The following is a 16,413-nucleotide window of genomic DNA, read 5'->3' on the forward strand; positions in this document are numbered from 1 at the left end:
TATTTTCAGCAGCACCACCTGCATGGGTAAATGCTAGACAAGACACACTAAATCTCTGAATCGCAACGACTCATTACAATGCGAAAAAGGCAGCGTTTAATTGCATTCTGAGGCGCCAACCCATCAGGCCATCAGACGTTACGTGCCCGAAACCTGCACTCCTGCAATGGATGGATTGCAGCTACACGATTGACATACATGTGTGGGTGGTTGCCGACCCTGTTGCATATTAATGGCTTCGGAATTTAATTTATTACCGGCAATTCCACCTGCATAATCTCGTTTGTCCGTTTGACCTGATGATGAATTTTCTTGCCAACTTTCCGTTCAGGAAAAAGTGAGGGATATCGCAAGAGTCACCCAATACTTCCAAAGCAAGCGATATCAGATTGCCGTTAATGAATGTGCGAGAGAGAGAGAGAGAAAGAAAAAGGGAGAGAGAGAAAGAGAAAAAGAGAGAGAGAGAGAGAGCATTAACTGCGACGATTCGGATCTTTCGCCAATTTATAGAATCGTCTGTGAGATCCTTGTTCGTGGCCGCTGGGCTGCTTCTGACTTGGATTCTTCGTGTAAACGGCCCCAAACATGAACAATTTGTTGATAACATCGTTGAAGAACGAGCTTCTGCGGTATCTGCGAAAGTTTTTTGTTCGTCATTGCAATAGCTCACATGCAGATCGATTAAAATTGCTCTGGACACGGTTTTTTGATCTCGTTTACTTGTTGTTTATGAGATACTTATGCCTCTAGGCAGGACTAGGAGTCGGCACATATCTAATTCTATCATCACTTAATTCACTTTAACGCAGAACGTTAAGTAAAAATGTATTGTAGACCCTAGTTGGCTTTATTAGTTCGTGTTCATTACCTCTTATCATAGTTTGTTGCTAATGATGAAATGATAGATATTTCTATGTCTAGGTGTGTCTTATCATTTGAAAAAAGTGAATGAAAATTGTGATAAAGCTGAAGCTCGATAACGAGTACGACATCCAAGTCAGGTTGAATTGGTCTTGACATTTTTGAATGTGATCGTAAAATTCAATACTGACAAAATGAGTGACATGTTACGTAAATGACAGTGATAACTGACATTTTCGTCATATAAAATGGCACTAAAATAGCTCTACGTTGAAACTGTTTTCAAATACGAAGAAACCGATGGTGACACGCATTTATGTAAAATTTTATTCTTAAAAATAAAATATTTGGTATTATGCTGGAAGGAATATTCGAACAAACGCGAAAAATTTAAATGTCAAGCACTGATACCAGGAATTTCATATATACCAACAATAGCCTACATAAGAAAATTTCCATAAAAATGTGTTTATTTATTCTTATAATAAAAATCAATATTAATGTGTATGGAAATAATTCGGTACAATATAAGCACATTGTATGTTCATCTGAATCAGTATCAAAAACTTCGGGAATATCTTAATCAGTAGAAATAGTTTTGTTTTGTAGCTTACTTCTTGTCCTTTGACTTTTTGCTTTGTGCTCTTAGCGGTTTTCTCTTGTGCAGGAGAAAAACAAGACCCCTAGTAAATTAATTAAATGAGTAAAGTAACATTCTATAGACTCAGCTTCTTTCTAGACAGTTACCTAAAGCTGTTTTCACTCACTACTTCTAACTGTGTAATTTACTAAATTTAAACAATAGATCGCCAGGGCAGGCTCCTCAACCTACCATGTAGTTACAATTGGATCCCGTATATATCTGAACAAACGGTGTAAATGTGATTAATCTATAAAAGACCATGTACGATATCATCAAAAAGCCAAATAATTTTGATGTTTGTATTTATATGATTTATTTCGAACTAGTTGTAGCGGAACTAGGAAGCTGAAATTCTCCTGAATCAGTTAAAGTGAGTTTACGTTATCACAAATTTCGTTACGATTTATATCTGTTAAAGTCAGTTTACCTTTCGATAATAGAATAGTTATTTAACTAACACAAGACGCAAGAAAGTTGAAATGAACTGACAGTAGATCGAGAAAAAGCATTATACTCGTACACAACTCGTAACTCAACGTATGTTAAGTACGTCGCTCGCCAAAATTACTGATCTCACCTGCAGCTCGATTGCAAACTTTCGTTTCGCTCGTAACGTGCTTCGTACTATTCTAGTCATGTAATATATTATTTTACGAATAGCAGTGGTAAAGCGCTAGTTTCACTGTCCAAATGAGTGCGGCATTATGTGTGGTATTTATGTCTATTTAACACACTCATCCCCGTATTAACTTAAAATTATATTTTTGTTAGTTGGTATGACCTGTCTGAAGTAAATTACGTTCTTCAAATTCTCTTTAAGTTAGATAGATACTTTGGTAAGTGTCCTAAAATGGGTTAACCATAGCTAACTTTGGGGAACTTGTAAGGCCCTCAAAAGGCAGTTTTCATTATCTTTCGTCTGAATTCAATTTTAAATATTATTATATACATACATTATATTTTAGTATTTTACTTTACGTAGGGACCACATTAGCGATTCTAAATCTGGATTAACCGGAACTAAGCTTGTAAAAGTTAGGACCCACAAAACTCTTAAATGAGTTTACTTTCATGTTAATCTGGATTAAAAATCATTTTTCCAGTTATTATAATGACTACATACAACTTATAACGACCTAAATGGAATTGCAAGTCTTAAAATTGTCCAGAAAGTTCACTAAAATGAGCATTAGTTCAAATCTAAAAAAAACTTTTTTTTGTGCCTGAAATAAATGTTTTCATAATATTTTTCGTTAGTCTGGCTTAAAATCTGAACATATTCCGGTGCCTTTCGGAGGACGGGGGAATTTTTCAGGTTCGGAAAATTTCGTTTTGCTGCAACATGTTTTATGCATTATTGCAAAAAAACTGTCTTTAAGAGATGTCTCCCGCGGTGCCGGATGCGATCGTTTCTCTTCGGGAAAAAAATTAATGTCAGTTCTCAGGTAACAGAAACGCCACCGTAGCAGTAAACTCCTTTGTTTTTAATTATCTGCTATCAAAAATTGGCCTGTTTTTTTACATATTACGTAGGCAGCTAATCGGTAAAATTTTTACTAAAATGTTTAAACCGAAAAGGAATAAAAGGAGCATGGGAAACAGACCAACAAGCCACAAAATCAGTTCTCGTTTCTCGTTAACAGTAGCGCTCTCGTCGCATAAACTCGTACACACACGAACGAACATATCTATAACAAATCAAGGCTTGACGATAAAAAAAGCAACGTTGAATTCCTGCTACCCGGCAGCAGCGAAAGGCGGAGTGAATCCTGCAACATCTGACCAATGACTCGACGAAGCGACTCACCATGTAGATACAACTGCTTAACGATACTAATTACTTTGATTTATGTTCGTATTGTTCATTGTTGCAACGAGAACGCCCTCTTTTGGAACGCGCTGGAAGGAGGAAGGCTCCTGGGAGGGGAGGGGGGGGGGGGAATGGGATTGCTGCTATTCCGGTTTGGTTGTTGGGGTTGTTAGTGCTCTCCTTATATAATTTATTGTTATTATTGTTATTTTATGTAAGTCAAACATAAATATCGATCGGGATATTTTTGTTTTAGTTTGGAAATATTTTTATCTCCTATTAGCTTTTGGTTGCTCCCTGATGCCGTACTCAGGCAAAAATCTATATGCTCAATGTGCTCATAAAAAAATAAACAAGTTTGTAGGAAAATGTTTATCTTTACCTATCGTAGGTTGCCAGCAGCATGAGAGTGGGGGAGATCTAGACAACAAACAACAACTTTACGACACGCCGGGCCTTATCTCAATTCATATAAAAAGTGTCTTTATAGTTCTCCTCAGTTCAAGTTTTTTAACAGTAAAGTTAGTGCTTCTTTACTGAGTAATTGTGTGTTGTTTCTGTACATTAATTTGTTATTAACTTCGAACCGAGAAGATTTTTCTCGTCGCAACTATTTCAATTAATCTGAATTAGAACAGTAAGTAGGTCCAAATTTCTTATCTAAGTACTTATTGTTACTTAGGGTGTTCCCTAATTGATGGCAAAAAATATAAAGGCTTATTTCTTGTTCAGAAACTTTCTCGTATAAACATGGGATCTAAGCTGATTTGCTTCCGAGATACAAGGCGTTTTTTTATAGCTGCCAGAATTTATGAGACATTTAGAAATAGGGTGAGAAATTTGGTGTATAGGGTGGCATAACTAGATTTATTCGCTAAAATATTCCACAATACAAGAATTTCTGAACAAGGCAAATTATGATAAAAATGTGATGTTTTCTGAAATAAACACTTATGTTAATTATAAATATTTTTAAGGAGCTAATTAAATGCGATATTTGACTAAGTTTTATCATATCTTTTATAAGTCATCCACGGTGAAATGGCAATTGCCCTTTTACGCCCTGCGCATCTCGCAAAATATTATTACAAGTATTATTTGGAAAAATAACTGCAAGCCCTGCGAAATATATGTATTGCTTTTGGGGCGCTAACCTGATTTGACAACGTTTTAATATCCGGGATGATTTTTTTAGTTCAATAATTTGAGCAGTCGATGCTGATGATGACGATGATGATGATAGAAGCTGAATGGAGGCGTTTTCAATTTTTTTTCGACTATTTTTAATTCTTCTTGTTTTTTCAATTTATCTCATAAAATAAACTTTAAAAGATTATTTCAAAACCACGTAACAACCTGTACTCGTAAAAAAGCATTGCTTAATACACAGAACATCAAAAGCTTAAAAAAACGTATTAAAACAAGTGGGCCCGTATTTAAAATATTAAGCTAATGCCTAAATTTTCTGACGCTGCTCTGTAAATGACAAGTGTCTATGAAAAAAATTTGGGATAAATGCTGCATTTAATATTAACACTTTTTATTATTTTCTCCTGCCTCCTCCCTTTTGGCAGTCGGAATGGACCAGAAACTGTACATATCTTCGACGAAAACATGATTAATCTTGCCACGTTCACGTGGGCAAAAGATCTGGTTTTTTATCGCGATAAAAACAATGTTTTATCGATACCAAGAATACTTATTCGGTAGTAAAGTGATATGATTGGCTCAAGATGAACGTCTCGAAGAATGAGTGCATTTTTCCTCTTAAAAAGATTTTAATGTATTTAGTTGTCGTCCCCGTTAGCAAGTCCATGTAAATGAGCAAGTGAAAACCATCTCAGGTTAGTTCAGGTTAGCTGCGCCTAATATTTACGAGTGCAGACTCTACCCATGGCATCGTTTAAACTTTCCCACAAATCTGCTATATGTAAGCAATATTTTTACATCGAACACTATTCATTCACGAATGGTTGCCAATTTAAATGGTTAAATTCGTTCGAAACTAATCGCTAAACTTTTCAACGACATCTAAACTTCTCGTTATCAGTCCAGAAAATCCAATTCCCTCGTTTGTTTCCCTTAATGACTACCAACCCCGCTGATTGACAACCAAATGAAAATCTGATTCATTGTCTCGTCATCGCCTTTGTCTTTTAGACTGTTCATTATAAACTTTCTTTCGTACTTACGAGGAACTTGCTCTATCAGCCTCTGAGACTATTAATATTTTACTTGTCCTTTGTTTTTGTGTTTCTCTGTCCCATTCTAGGTATGAAACTCGAAACGTCTTAGACGTTGTTTTTATTGTTAGAGAGACATTAAAACTAACTGCGTTTAAAAGAAATAGTTTGAAACGATCCGAAATAATCGGGCTTCTAAATTGGAAAATTAAGGATTCGGTGATGGCGGCAAAACAACAGCTGGAAGATGGGCCTCGAAGGCTCGCCATCTTACAAAGTTGAAAATTATGCATACTTACAGATACTACACGTGTACATTTGCCTCAGAAGCAAAACCCAAGATATTTCAAGTCTTGTACTTCTTCCATTTGCAATATGCAACGTAATCTTCAGGACTTATCCTGAATAAAGTTCTTAAAGGAAAGTATGACTGATGATATGGGCTCATAATAAACTGGACTACATTAATAAAGATTAATATACAACGTAGCGCAGAAGTACTAAATCACTCAACTAGTGACATCTGCTGCTCGCCTTGAACTATCACGTTTTTCATCGTCGCCATTGCTTGGAGGACGTATATACCAGGTGTTGCCCATAATTGATGGTGCAGGATATTTATTACTGCTTATGTTTCGTTTTAACCAGGAGCATTCCTATTATTATTCACCTGAATCGAACCAACACCCATATTTTAGGCATTTTTTGCTTCGTTTCCTCCGGTAGCCTTTCACTTCGTCTCCAAAAATACCTTTGTCTAGTCAAACTAAACTAATTGCAGCACCCATTTATCTCCAGTTGAATTAAAGCAAATTAAAATATCTCTACGTCATAGAGCCTCTCGCCAATAAATAAAACACTAAAACGAAAAGTGCGATAAATCTCCCTTTTTCTCATCCGAGCTTTATCAAAGACGCAAGCAGCCGTGTTTCATATTGAAATATGGAAGCTTACATCCTGCTTTTTAATGTGTCCGTACCTCGGGTTCTGTTGCAAATTACCAGCCGAAGTTATTTCGCTGATAACATAATTCACTTAACCCAGCCCTTCCAAACCGATATTTTGCAAAATATCCTAATTTCCTTTTATTATTGTTTCAGGGGAAGGCGGGGAGGAAGGCTCACCAGAAGAGGGTGACGACAAGCAGGAGGCAGAGGAGGAGACAGGTTCGATAACTCCCACCTCAGCGTCTCCTCCTCCCATCGGTGAAGACGGACAGTCTCCTCCACCTGGCGATGTCCCTTCTCCAACTAGTCCCAGAAGCATTAATGACGATTCTACCCTAATCAGGTAAATTACCTTGTGGTCTCAATCATCGCAGTCTAGGGCAACCATAATATTTGTTTCAGAGAATCAAATTCGAGGTGCCACTCCCGCGGCTCAACAGAATCCCAATCCTTCTCCAGGTATCATTCGGAAGAAAGCGAAAGAATGTTGGCGGAACGAGCAGCTCTCCTGCATAGCGCTACATTAAGTCCCGTGGGAGTCGCGCTTCCTCCTTCCATTCCAGCAGCGTTACTCCCCTCTCAAAGTGCCGCTATGGCCGCCTACCTCAATGCAGCGGCGGCCGCTGCAGTGCAATCTCATCGCCTAATGATGACTTCGCCTCTTCCCGGAGGGTTTACCAGAGCGCCAGTATCTCCTCTAATTAGTTCCACATCAAGCCCTCCAGGATTATTAGTACCTCATGCGAACGATCTTTCCCCAAATGCTGAAGGAATCTTGGATTTCAGCAGAAGGTGCAAGTCGGGAGATGAAAGTGATAGTGATGCTGTTAATTTGTGCAAGCCGGGCACTCCTCCTGCTACCGAAGGCGGTAGCGCTCCTTTAGATTTATCGGTAAGCAGCAGGAAAAGGAGTTCTGATGACAGTACTTCTCTGCATCAGCCTCCACATCGGAAACCGAAGATGGAGTTTAAGCCGGCAATTCCTCCGTGGCCTCCAGGGTTAGGAGCACAACATTTGCCATATTTCGCGGCTGCTGTCGCTGCTGCAGGACTTTCGCCGAAAGCTAATCCTGCGGATTTGTGGAACGGCAAAATGAAATCTGCTCCTCCGGTCCCAAGTGAAGCGACCAAGGCGTTAGAAAAGATGAGTGAGCTCAGCAAGATAGGTGGTGAAGATTTGTTTAGAAACATGAGTAGTAGCGTGCCCGGAAATTCCACAAGCAATAGGCACAGTGCCTGGCAGAGCCATTGGCTCAACAAAGGGGCGGAGCAAGCTAAAGACGTTTTAAAGTGCGTATGGTGCAAGCAGAGTTTCGCTAGTCTGGCTGCCTTGACCACTCATATGAAAGAAGCCAAACACTGTGGTGTTAACGTTCCCGTCCCTCCGATGCAATCAAACCCTCTACCTTCCCAATCGCAAATGATAACGTCGCCTTCAAATACCAGCACTAGCACGTCCTCCAGCAGCTCCAACAAACCTAATCAATCTGATTTGAACATGTTGATTAAAGAAACAATGCCCCTGCCCAGGAAACTAGTGCGAGGGCAGGACGTATGGCTCGGCAAGGGCGCTGAGCAAACCAGACAAATATTGAAATGTATGTGGTGTGGCCAGAGTTTCCGGTCCCTGGCTGAAATGACTAGTCACATGCAGCAAACACAACATTACACGAATATCATCTCACAGGAACAAATAATCTCGTGGAGGTCTCATGATGATGGCAAAGGAGGAGGAGGTGGCAGCTCTAGCGGCCAAACTCCACCAGGTGGGGCCAGCAGCCACGTTAGTGCAGTACTAACCTGCAAAGTGTGCGATCAGGCTTTTAGTTCCTTAAAAGAGCTCAGCAACCATATGGTAAAGAACTCCCATTACAAAGAACACATTATGAGGTCCATAACTGAGAGCGGGGGTAGGAGAAGGCAAACCAGAGAAAAACGGAAGAAGTCGCTTCCCGTTAGGAAACTGCTGGAACTCGAGAGGGCGCAGCATGATTTTAAAAACGGTGAAAGCGGAGGGATATTAGACAAACTTCGAGATTCTGCCGGTGTCGGCAGAATTACCTGTGAGAAATGCGGCAACAAGATTGAAACCACTATGTTTGTGGATCATATTAGGCAGTGCGTTGGAGGGATGTCCAGCAATCAAAGAAACTTCCTTAAAAGTGCCCTAATGTCAAACAACGTGATATTACCTCCAGAAAGCCCTGATCGCAGCAAAATGAAAACTCCCTCGGATAAATCACCATCTCCAACACAAAGGTCACCCTCAGTGTCAGATGCCAGTACTAAAGAATTAAGCGCCCCTGTCGAAGCTAATAACGGATCCAGCCCCTCAGTTCTAAATGCCATAGAGAAACTCATTGAAAAGAGTTTCGATTCCCGATCGAGGCAAAATCCTGGATTCCCTGGTCCTGGACATACGCAAGCCCCTATGGGATCAAGCATCCTTAAAAGGTTAGGCATAGACGAGAGTGTTGACTATACTAAACCTCTGGTAGATGCACAGACTATGAACCTCCTCAGATCCTATCACCATCAGCAAAGCCATTACAGTCGTCGAGAAAGAAGTGGGAGTGAGTCTAGCTCAATGTCCGAGCGGGGTAGCAGCCGGGTGGATTCTTTAACCCCTGAGAGAAAAATGGAACCTCCAGGGGTACCCTTAAGTAGCACCCCTAGATCCACGCCTGATATCAAGCGAGAGAAAAGCCCATTTCCTGAGAAAAATTCAGAAAATACCGAACAGGTGACTGTTAAACGTGAAATTGAGGATGGAGATCAAACTTCCGCATCTGATACAGAGCTCACAGTAAAAGTTAAAAAGGAAAAGGAAGAATGCCCTGAAGACGAGCGGCATAGCTATCATAGCAATGGGGATGTAAGTAAAGAAGACGAAGACAAACGTAGAAGTCCTCAGGCCAGTACAAACGATCAAAGTCCATGTAGAAACTCAGTGGGAAGCCCTGCAAGCAGCGATCGTTCAGGAACACCACGCAGCACTACCAGTGAAAGGAAAAGCGAAGGAGGTAGCTTAGGAGCTCTAAGCTCAATGTTTGACAACTTATCAGGGGCCAACATTTCCGGCGATGGTCCCACAACCTCGGGAGGCAAGAAAGGCTCAAGTCACCCACTGGCAGCCTTGCAAAAACTGTGCGATAAGACTGAAACTCATACCAACAACAGGACGCATCCAGCAACTGTAACCTCGGCCTCAGTGCCTAGCACCACTTCAAGTGCTGCTAGTACCACCCCTGGGGCCATATTGGCCTTTAGCTGGGCTTGTAACGATGCAGTAGTGACCCCGGACTCGATAATGAAATGCGCCTTCTGTGACACCCCGTTCATCTCCAAGGGAGCCTACAGGCATCACTTGTCCAAAATGCACTTTGTCAAAGATGGTGTAATCCCAGACCCGGTGACGCTTAAATCGACGTCGGGGGCGTCGAGTAGTAGTAGCTCCGTGGGGGTTCCATTGAAAGGGACCACAGTGCTTCCTGGGGGTAGCGGTTCCATCGCCGCCCCGAAAAGTCCATCGAGTGGAGGAGGTTTTGAAGAAAGCCCACACTCGAAATTCCTCAAGTATACTGAACTGGCCAAACAGTTGTCCAGTAAATACGTGTAAATAGTTTCGAAGACACATTCCTATTTTGTAAAAAAGGAGGTTGTAAATATAAATTTATTTGTGGATGTTTCAATGCCCTGGTTGTTAGTCTTGAAGGCATAAGCCCGCTCTTCCAGGCGGTATTTTGTGATGTTATCATATCGTAAAAGAGAAAAATGAAACCCAGTAGTAATACGATTGTAGTATAGTCGTGAAGGTTGTAAAAATTCTTTGCATTATGCAGAAAAATCTCAAGTGATTTTTATTGTTATACGAATTTTGAGTCACTGTGTATATATTGTATAAATCAGTATTTTATGAACTTTTCGCAATTTCGGGCCGCCCAGTTAAAGTCAAATTTTCCCAGGGAAGGTTTCAAAATCGTTTTCTGTTTTGTGATATTTTGAGTGTTCATACTTATTATTATCTTACTGCGTAAGAAATTTTGAAGCTTTCTTAATCAGCGAATCTCATCCAATCCGTACTATATTTATTTTCGTGGTAGAAGCATGAAGAGGGATTTATTATTAAATTTGACTTTAACCGACCGACAGTCTATTTTGAATGATAACTAAGATAACAAATTAGTTGTTGGTTTTAAACCGGAACTTCTAAAGTATTACAGAGACGTAGTTGGTAAAACCTATTTTTATTGTTTAAGAAATAATGTGTTTTTGGAAAGAATACAAAATATTATAGTGTCTGGGTGCTCATTTTTGCAAGATTATTTACGCCTTCCTGGAGAACATTTACGTTTTCACTCAATTATCCCATTTCAAAGGAAATCAGCAAAGAGTCAATGATTATTATACGTTTGGAAAAATGAGTTTCCGGATCCTAGAACTTAGTATACGTATTTCGTAAATATCTCCTCTTCCATGAAATGTTTTAAGGAAAAACGACTATTTATCAATAAAAATATACTACACTGAATAATACAAAAGATGTATACGCATTAGCTAATAATCTCGGCAAAGCTCTTTTTATGTTATATTGAAAATTTTAAACTTATTTAATTATTTTGTTGTATTTGATCGCAAAAAGCTCAAATAAAATATATGTTAAAAATTATTGGTTTCATTTTTTCACTTCGTCACTCCGACATACACATATTTGATGCCCTCGCTTGGACAATTCTCGATACGTTTTATTTCAGAAGTTATGTTTGGAACGAAATAATGGAAATCTACGAACAAACGGCGATGGCATTTGTCGATTTTTTCCATACGTTTGGATGATTTAGAAAAAACATTATGTATCTAATTTTTTTTATCTAGTTAATGATGTAGCCTGTATGTGTCATTTTAAAATATACCCAGACACCTTGGACAACATACATCTTTTACGTATAATCGAGAATGAAAGATATTTAGACTTTGTCTTCATCTTTTAAGTATCTTTACCGGTTTTTAAGGGTGGTCAATTTCGTCTATTGATTAGGGCTACCAGTATAATAACAGTAAAGTAGGTATTGTTTGTATTACGAGTGGTCCCCATCTTATGATTGCATATTTTTCTGTGTATTTGATCTGATAACGGCGTAGAAAATGTCTCAAAATATATTTTACCAGGCTATTATTTGGCCTGGTTGCAGAGTAACGGATATTTCCGACCGCATCTTTACGTGAACAAATTCTATTTACCTATGAAAAAAATAATGACTTTTGATACGCAAAAATACGTCGGAAAGTCGCTAGATTCAAAGACTTTTATTTACTTTAAGAAAAAATTTTGAAAAACTAAAAACTAATTAAGTAACCTGAACTAGCCTGAGTGAAAACTATCTACAATTTTCACGCAGTCAACAATTGGTTGAGTTACATATTAGTCTATCATATTGGGTATTTTTTGGTTCATATATTTACTAAAATTCTCATGTAGAGTAGATTATCATATTTTATGTGTATAGTACGTTTAAGGAGAGAAAATGGTTAAAATAAATAGGCATACTTTCGATTTGTCGCCTATTGTAAGCTTAAATACTTTTACTTGAAGTTCTAGAAAAAAAGAAATCTAGAAAAACTACTTACAGACTTAGTTATTCATTAAAAGTATTCGATTTTTTCTGTATAAGTAACTTTATTCGAACCGAACTGAAATTTTGAGTAATTTCTGGAAAACTGTATAAAATAAGTGGTTCGATATAAACATCTGTTTTTTTTGTTCGCATTAATTCAAGTGTTGTTCAAAGTAAACATTATGTCGGGATAAGAGTTCCTGCCACTTCTTACCTCTAATGGTACCGGTTCCTATCGGAATATCGCAACAGTAGGTGCCTTAATATCTCAAACTGTAAAAGTCACTACCAAACAATCCAAAATAACCCGAATTAAGCGTTTTCCTCCCATAAGGTAAATTTTCTAAAGGCACTCGGTTTGGTGTGTGAGTCATTAATGATCGATTTTGCATACGTTAACCAAACGTTTAAATAATCAATCGACGGAAATAAAGTTTTCACCATCTGTCCATTGCAACAATATCGACTTTTTGTTCTATAAGTAAAAAAAGTCTTGTATAAATTGTCTTAATATAGTTAGACATTGTAAGACGCTAACTCAAAAACTAAAACAGAAAAAAGCCAAAATTGACAAGAAATCTGCTATACATACTTGTTATCTTTTAATTTCAAATTTCCATGAATTTTTATAATAATAATTGTCCTACATATTTAGTGTGTCTACTCTTCCGCATATTTTTTAATTCAAAGAGTGGCTGTAGCGTATACGTATCAGTAAGGAAATTCTTAACCAAGGACATTTCTAGCGTCCTTCTCATTCATACACAAAGCGATGAAAAATGATTTGGCCGCCATGAATAATAAATTTAAAGCCGTAAAAACCACACCTAGTGTTGTCACTAGTTATGTTTTATGTTCACTTCAACTTAAAACACGATTATTATTAATAACAGAAAGATATTAATTTAATTGTTTACACACGTTTTGTTGGGTTAATTGCCTAGTTACATTGGTGTTTTAACAATTTATTCCCTAGTTAGTTTTTCAAAACTGTTAAGTAATAGGCATGTTATAGGCGTGTATCTCTCATGAATCTTGGGAGATTATCATAATCTCATAATAATTCAAATGTGATTCTTGTCGATTGTAGGAGATAGTAATTAATACGTTCAGTTGTGCAAGAAAAATTCTATTGACATCAAAGTAGGAAACTGATCGTATGTTATAAGCAAACAGGATATCAATCAATAATAAATTTCCAATTTTATATGTTAAATCATGTGGTGTCATTTACGTATGCTTCCAGGCACTTATTTAATTTTATATGCATTAAGTGGGTTATTCTACCGCTAACAAAAAATGCATGCATTTTTAACAGGCCGCACATCCATCACAGGGAACTGGCCCTGAAAATTAGAAACATCACAACATTTAACCCTCAAACCAGGCCAGGCTCGGGCAAATACACAAAAGTTAAGGACCCTTTCGACTCATTCATAAATAATTCAGACATTGTGCATATTTGTATGTGAGTGTGTGTGCGGGCGGAAGTAGACATTTTACTACTCCACTGATGTCGTCGTCTCATTTGGATTTCACACACTTTTCTAACTGGCAGCATTTTATGTTGTGTGTAAATGGCCGTAAAATCGTCCGCAGGTAATTATGTCAGCTAAATAAATAAGCAGTTATCACTTTTGTCGGTGACATGGTGACGATTTTATTAGAGCTCCAAATATACTGAACAGGCCTGGGGGCACAGTAGCGAGAGGCCTCTCTAGGCTTGCACTCGTGGGAAATAAAAAAATTTACTACTATGGCCGAACGATAATATAAATGCTTAGAGTTTTAAAAATCTCCAATATTGTAAATATTTAGATTTCAGTTCCCTGACTGTTATGTCAATTTGAACTCCAAGCGAAACGTCTAAATGTTGTTTAGATTTAGGCATCGAAACAATAATTGTGTCTAATGATATACAGGGTGTTTCGTAAACATGCCGGCAAACTTTCAGGGGATGTAGAGCTCATAAAAATAAATATTTAGATCGAATAGTTAAAAAAGTTAGGTCAGAAATCGCTTCCTTACTAAAATACTGAGTGTTTATTTTTTTTTTATATTTCAAAAACAGTTTGGGATACGGATATGAAACTACGGACACGCCAGGGAAACATATGCATGTTCTGGAACAGGCAAAATATTTCCACCTACACCACTGACATCTGTGCGACCTTTCAAAGCAATCTTTTTAATGAAAAAAAAATGGTACGTCACTGATATTTTAAATACGAATATATTTTTAAAATATTTCATCAATTCTCAATAAAAAAGGTCTCTTAGTGTTTTGTTGCCGAAGTAGCCGTTTTCAAGCTAAAAAATAATTTCTCATTCCTGTGCTTAACAAAAAATCCGTATAGGTTTTCAAGTGCGATTTTTTAAAAATTCTTTAGAAGGAATTAATTTAATTTTCTTTTAGTAGAGGTAGAGGACATGAAGACAAATATGTGTGAAACATGCCTCATATATTTATGAGCTCTACTACATCCCCTGAAAGTTTGGCGATAGGTTTATGAAACACTCTGTATATATACAGGGTGTCCCAGAAATAAGTGCCATAATTTGAATCAATAAAAGAACTCATAAAAAGCAACATTTTTTCAAGTACATTTTTTGCGTAAGAGGTATAGTTTTCCAGTTCAATTCATTAAAAGATTTATTACAATTCCGCTACCCGCCTATGGCATCTAAAATTGTTTACCCCATTTCGGATCTTTCGCATAGATATCCACCGAATTTTTTGCATGTTTTCTGATGTGCATGTCTTTTTTGCGAATATATTATAATAAACGCGTACAGCTAAGTAGCAGGAGTTACTGGTTATTGGAGTTTTACGTTATTTACTGTTAAAATAATTGAAATTTTTGACTTACCTACAACAGACCCTACGAGCCCAATTCGAATTTTCACGGGCTTCCCCATAAGCCAACACCACATCAGGGTATTCATTATTTGTAAAACGCGGCATTTCACACGAAAATGTCTTAATACTTTCAAACACTAACACAATAAGAGAAACGACACGTATCAATCGTAAGCAGTACAGGCCTAAAGGCCTTGCGGTGCATCGAGCTTGACTCACGGTTAGTAAAAAACTTTATGATAAGAAAACATCAACAAAATATCCAGTGTGTGTTTGGATTTTTTTTTAAATCCATAAGCGGCGCCATGGAGTGGTTTTAATAGGTAAAAATACCGGAAGTAAATGTGACTTAAGAAAAAAACTTCTTTGACAAAAGTTGTTACTATTGATGAGCTCTGTTACTTGTTGAAATTATGGCACTTATTTCTGGGACACCCTGTGTAGACGATCATACGATCTCTCACCCCGTTTTTTTCTTCATGGAAAGATACATTAAAAAATTGTCGAATATACGTCCAGAAAAGTAGCGTAACGTTAATTGACATTTATGCATGAGTATTTCCCAATGAATTACGCAAACGCTAATGGCTTTAACGTTTTCTGTTATTTAAGGGGAGGTAGCGGGTCATTACCGTTATTACTGGTATATGTATGAGGCGTTATTCCTAAACACAACGATCCGCCTAAAATGTATAAAACATATTCATAAGGGTATGTGACTGCACATGCTATGAAAACAATTCAACATTTTTATGTAAACTTTGAGATCGTGACATTATTTCATGCACTGGAGATTAAGAGTACTTCACACAAGTCAAAGAATAAATGAAATTTTAGAAACAGGAAATCGAATTGTTTTGATGTCCTCTACATGATCCTCCTCTGTTGCGTTGTGAATCACCTTGTATTTTGAGGTGTTGGACCTCCATCGTTTTGAGATAGACCAACACTGTTCAGTTCAATTGTTCATGCAAGCTAGTCCTTAAAGACTTATTAAAAGGAAAAGGCATTAGCTTAAAATTTTGATGTTTCTGAAAATTCACAAAATATCCAAAGGTATGGAAAATATTGATGAATTCGATATTGAAATTTTTTGATAAATCTCTCAAAACTAAGACAAACTGATTTGATCTAATTCAAATCGTTGAGCGGCTCCAGATCTGGAAAGTTGAAAAACCTGATAATGTTAAGGGTTAATAGAGTTAATAGAAAAATCGTCGAATCAAGCAAAAGTTCAAAATACTGTAGTATTCAAGGAAACAGTATACCTGCTTTTTTTGTTCCTTTCGTACACCAAACCACATGTGTTTGATATTTTTTGAGGTAATAAGTCGTTTTCTTAGATGTTGGTACCATGGTCCGTTTTGCCTGAGCAACTTGAATATTCAGTTTATCGATGACACAGTTAAGTTACTCAAAGCGTATACTTTTACAACGTAATACAAAACGTCTTTATATCAATTTCATCTTCCCTTTATTAAAAGTCCTTATTTA

At 37.5% G+C, this 16,413-nt stretch overlaps 1 protein-coding gene across 5 annotated transcripts in view; it reads left to right on the plus strand.

Annotated features, from left to right (window-relative positions):
- tio (tiptop) overlaps positions 1–11,110 on the plus strand; it is a 114,256-nt gene extending 103,146 nt beyond the window's left edge. For 4 of the 5 annotated variants that reach the window (XM_066398059.1, XM_066398057.1, XM_066398060.1 and 1 more), the window contains 2 exons: positions 6,598–6,787; positions 6,847–11,110. In XM_066398059.1, coding sequence (XP_066254156.1) covers positions 6,929–10,063 — 3,135 coding nt within the window. In that variant the 5' untranslated portion in view covers positions 6,598–6,787; positions 6,847–6,928 and the 3' untranslated portion in view covers positions 10,064–11,110. The remainder of the gene's footprint in view (positions 1–6,597; positions 6,788–6,846) is intronic. The other variant, XM_066398058.1, reaches the window with a different exon arrangement.
- The last annotated feature ends 5,303 nt before the right edge of the window (positions 11,111–16,413 follow it).

This window comes from Euwallacea similis, chromosome 16 (assembly GCF_039881205.1).
Source record: "Euwallacea similis isolate ESF13 chromosome 16, ESF131.1, whole genome shotgun sequence".
NCBI lineage: Eukaryota > Metazoa > Arthropoda > Insecta > Coleoptera > Curculionidae > Euwallacea > Euwallacea similis.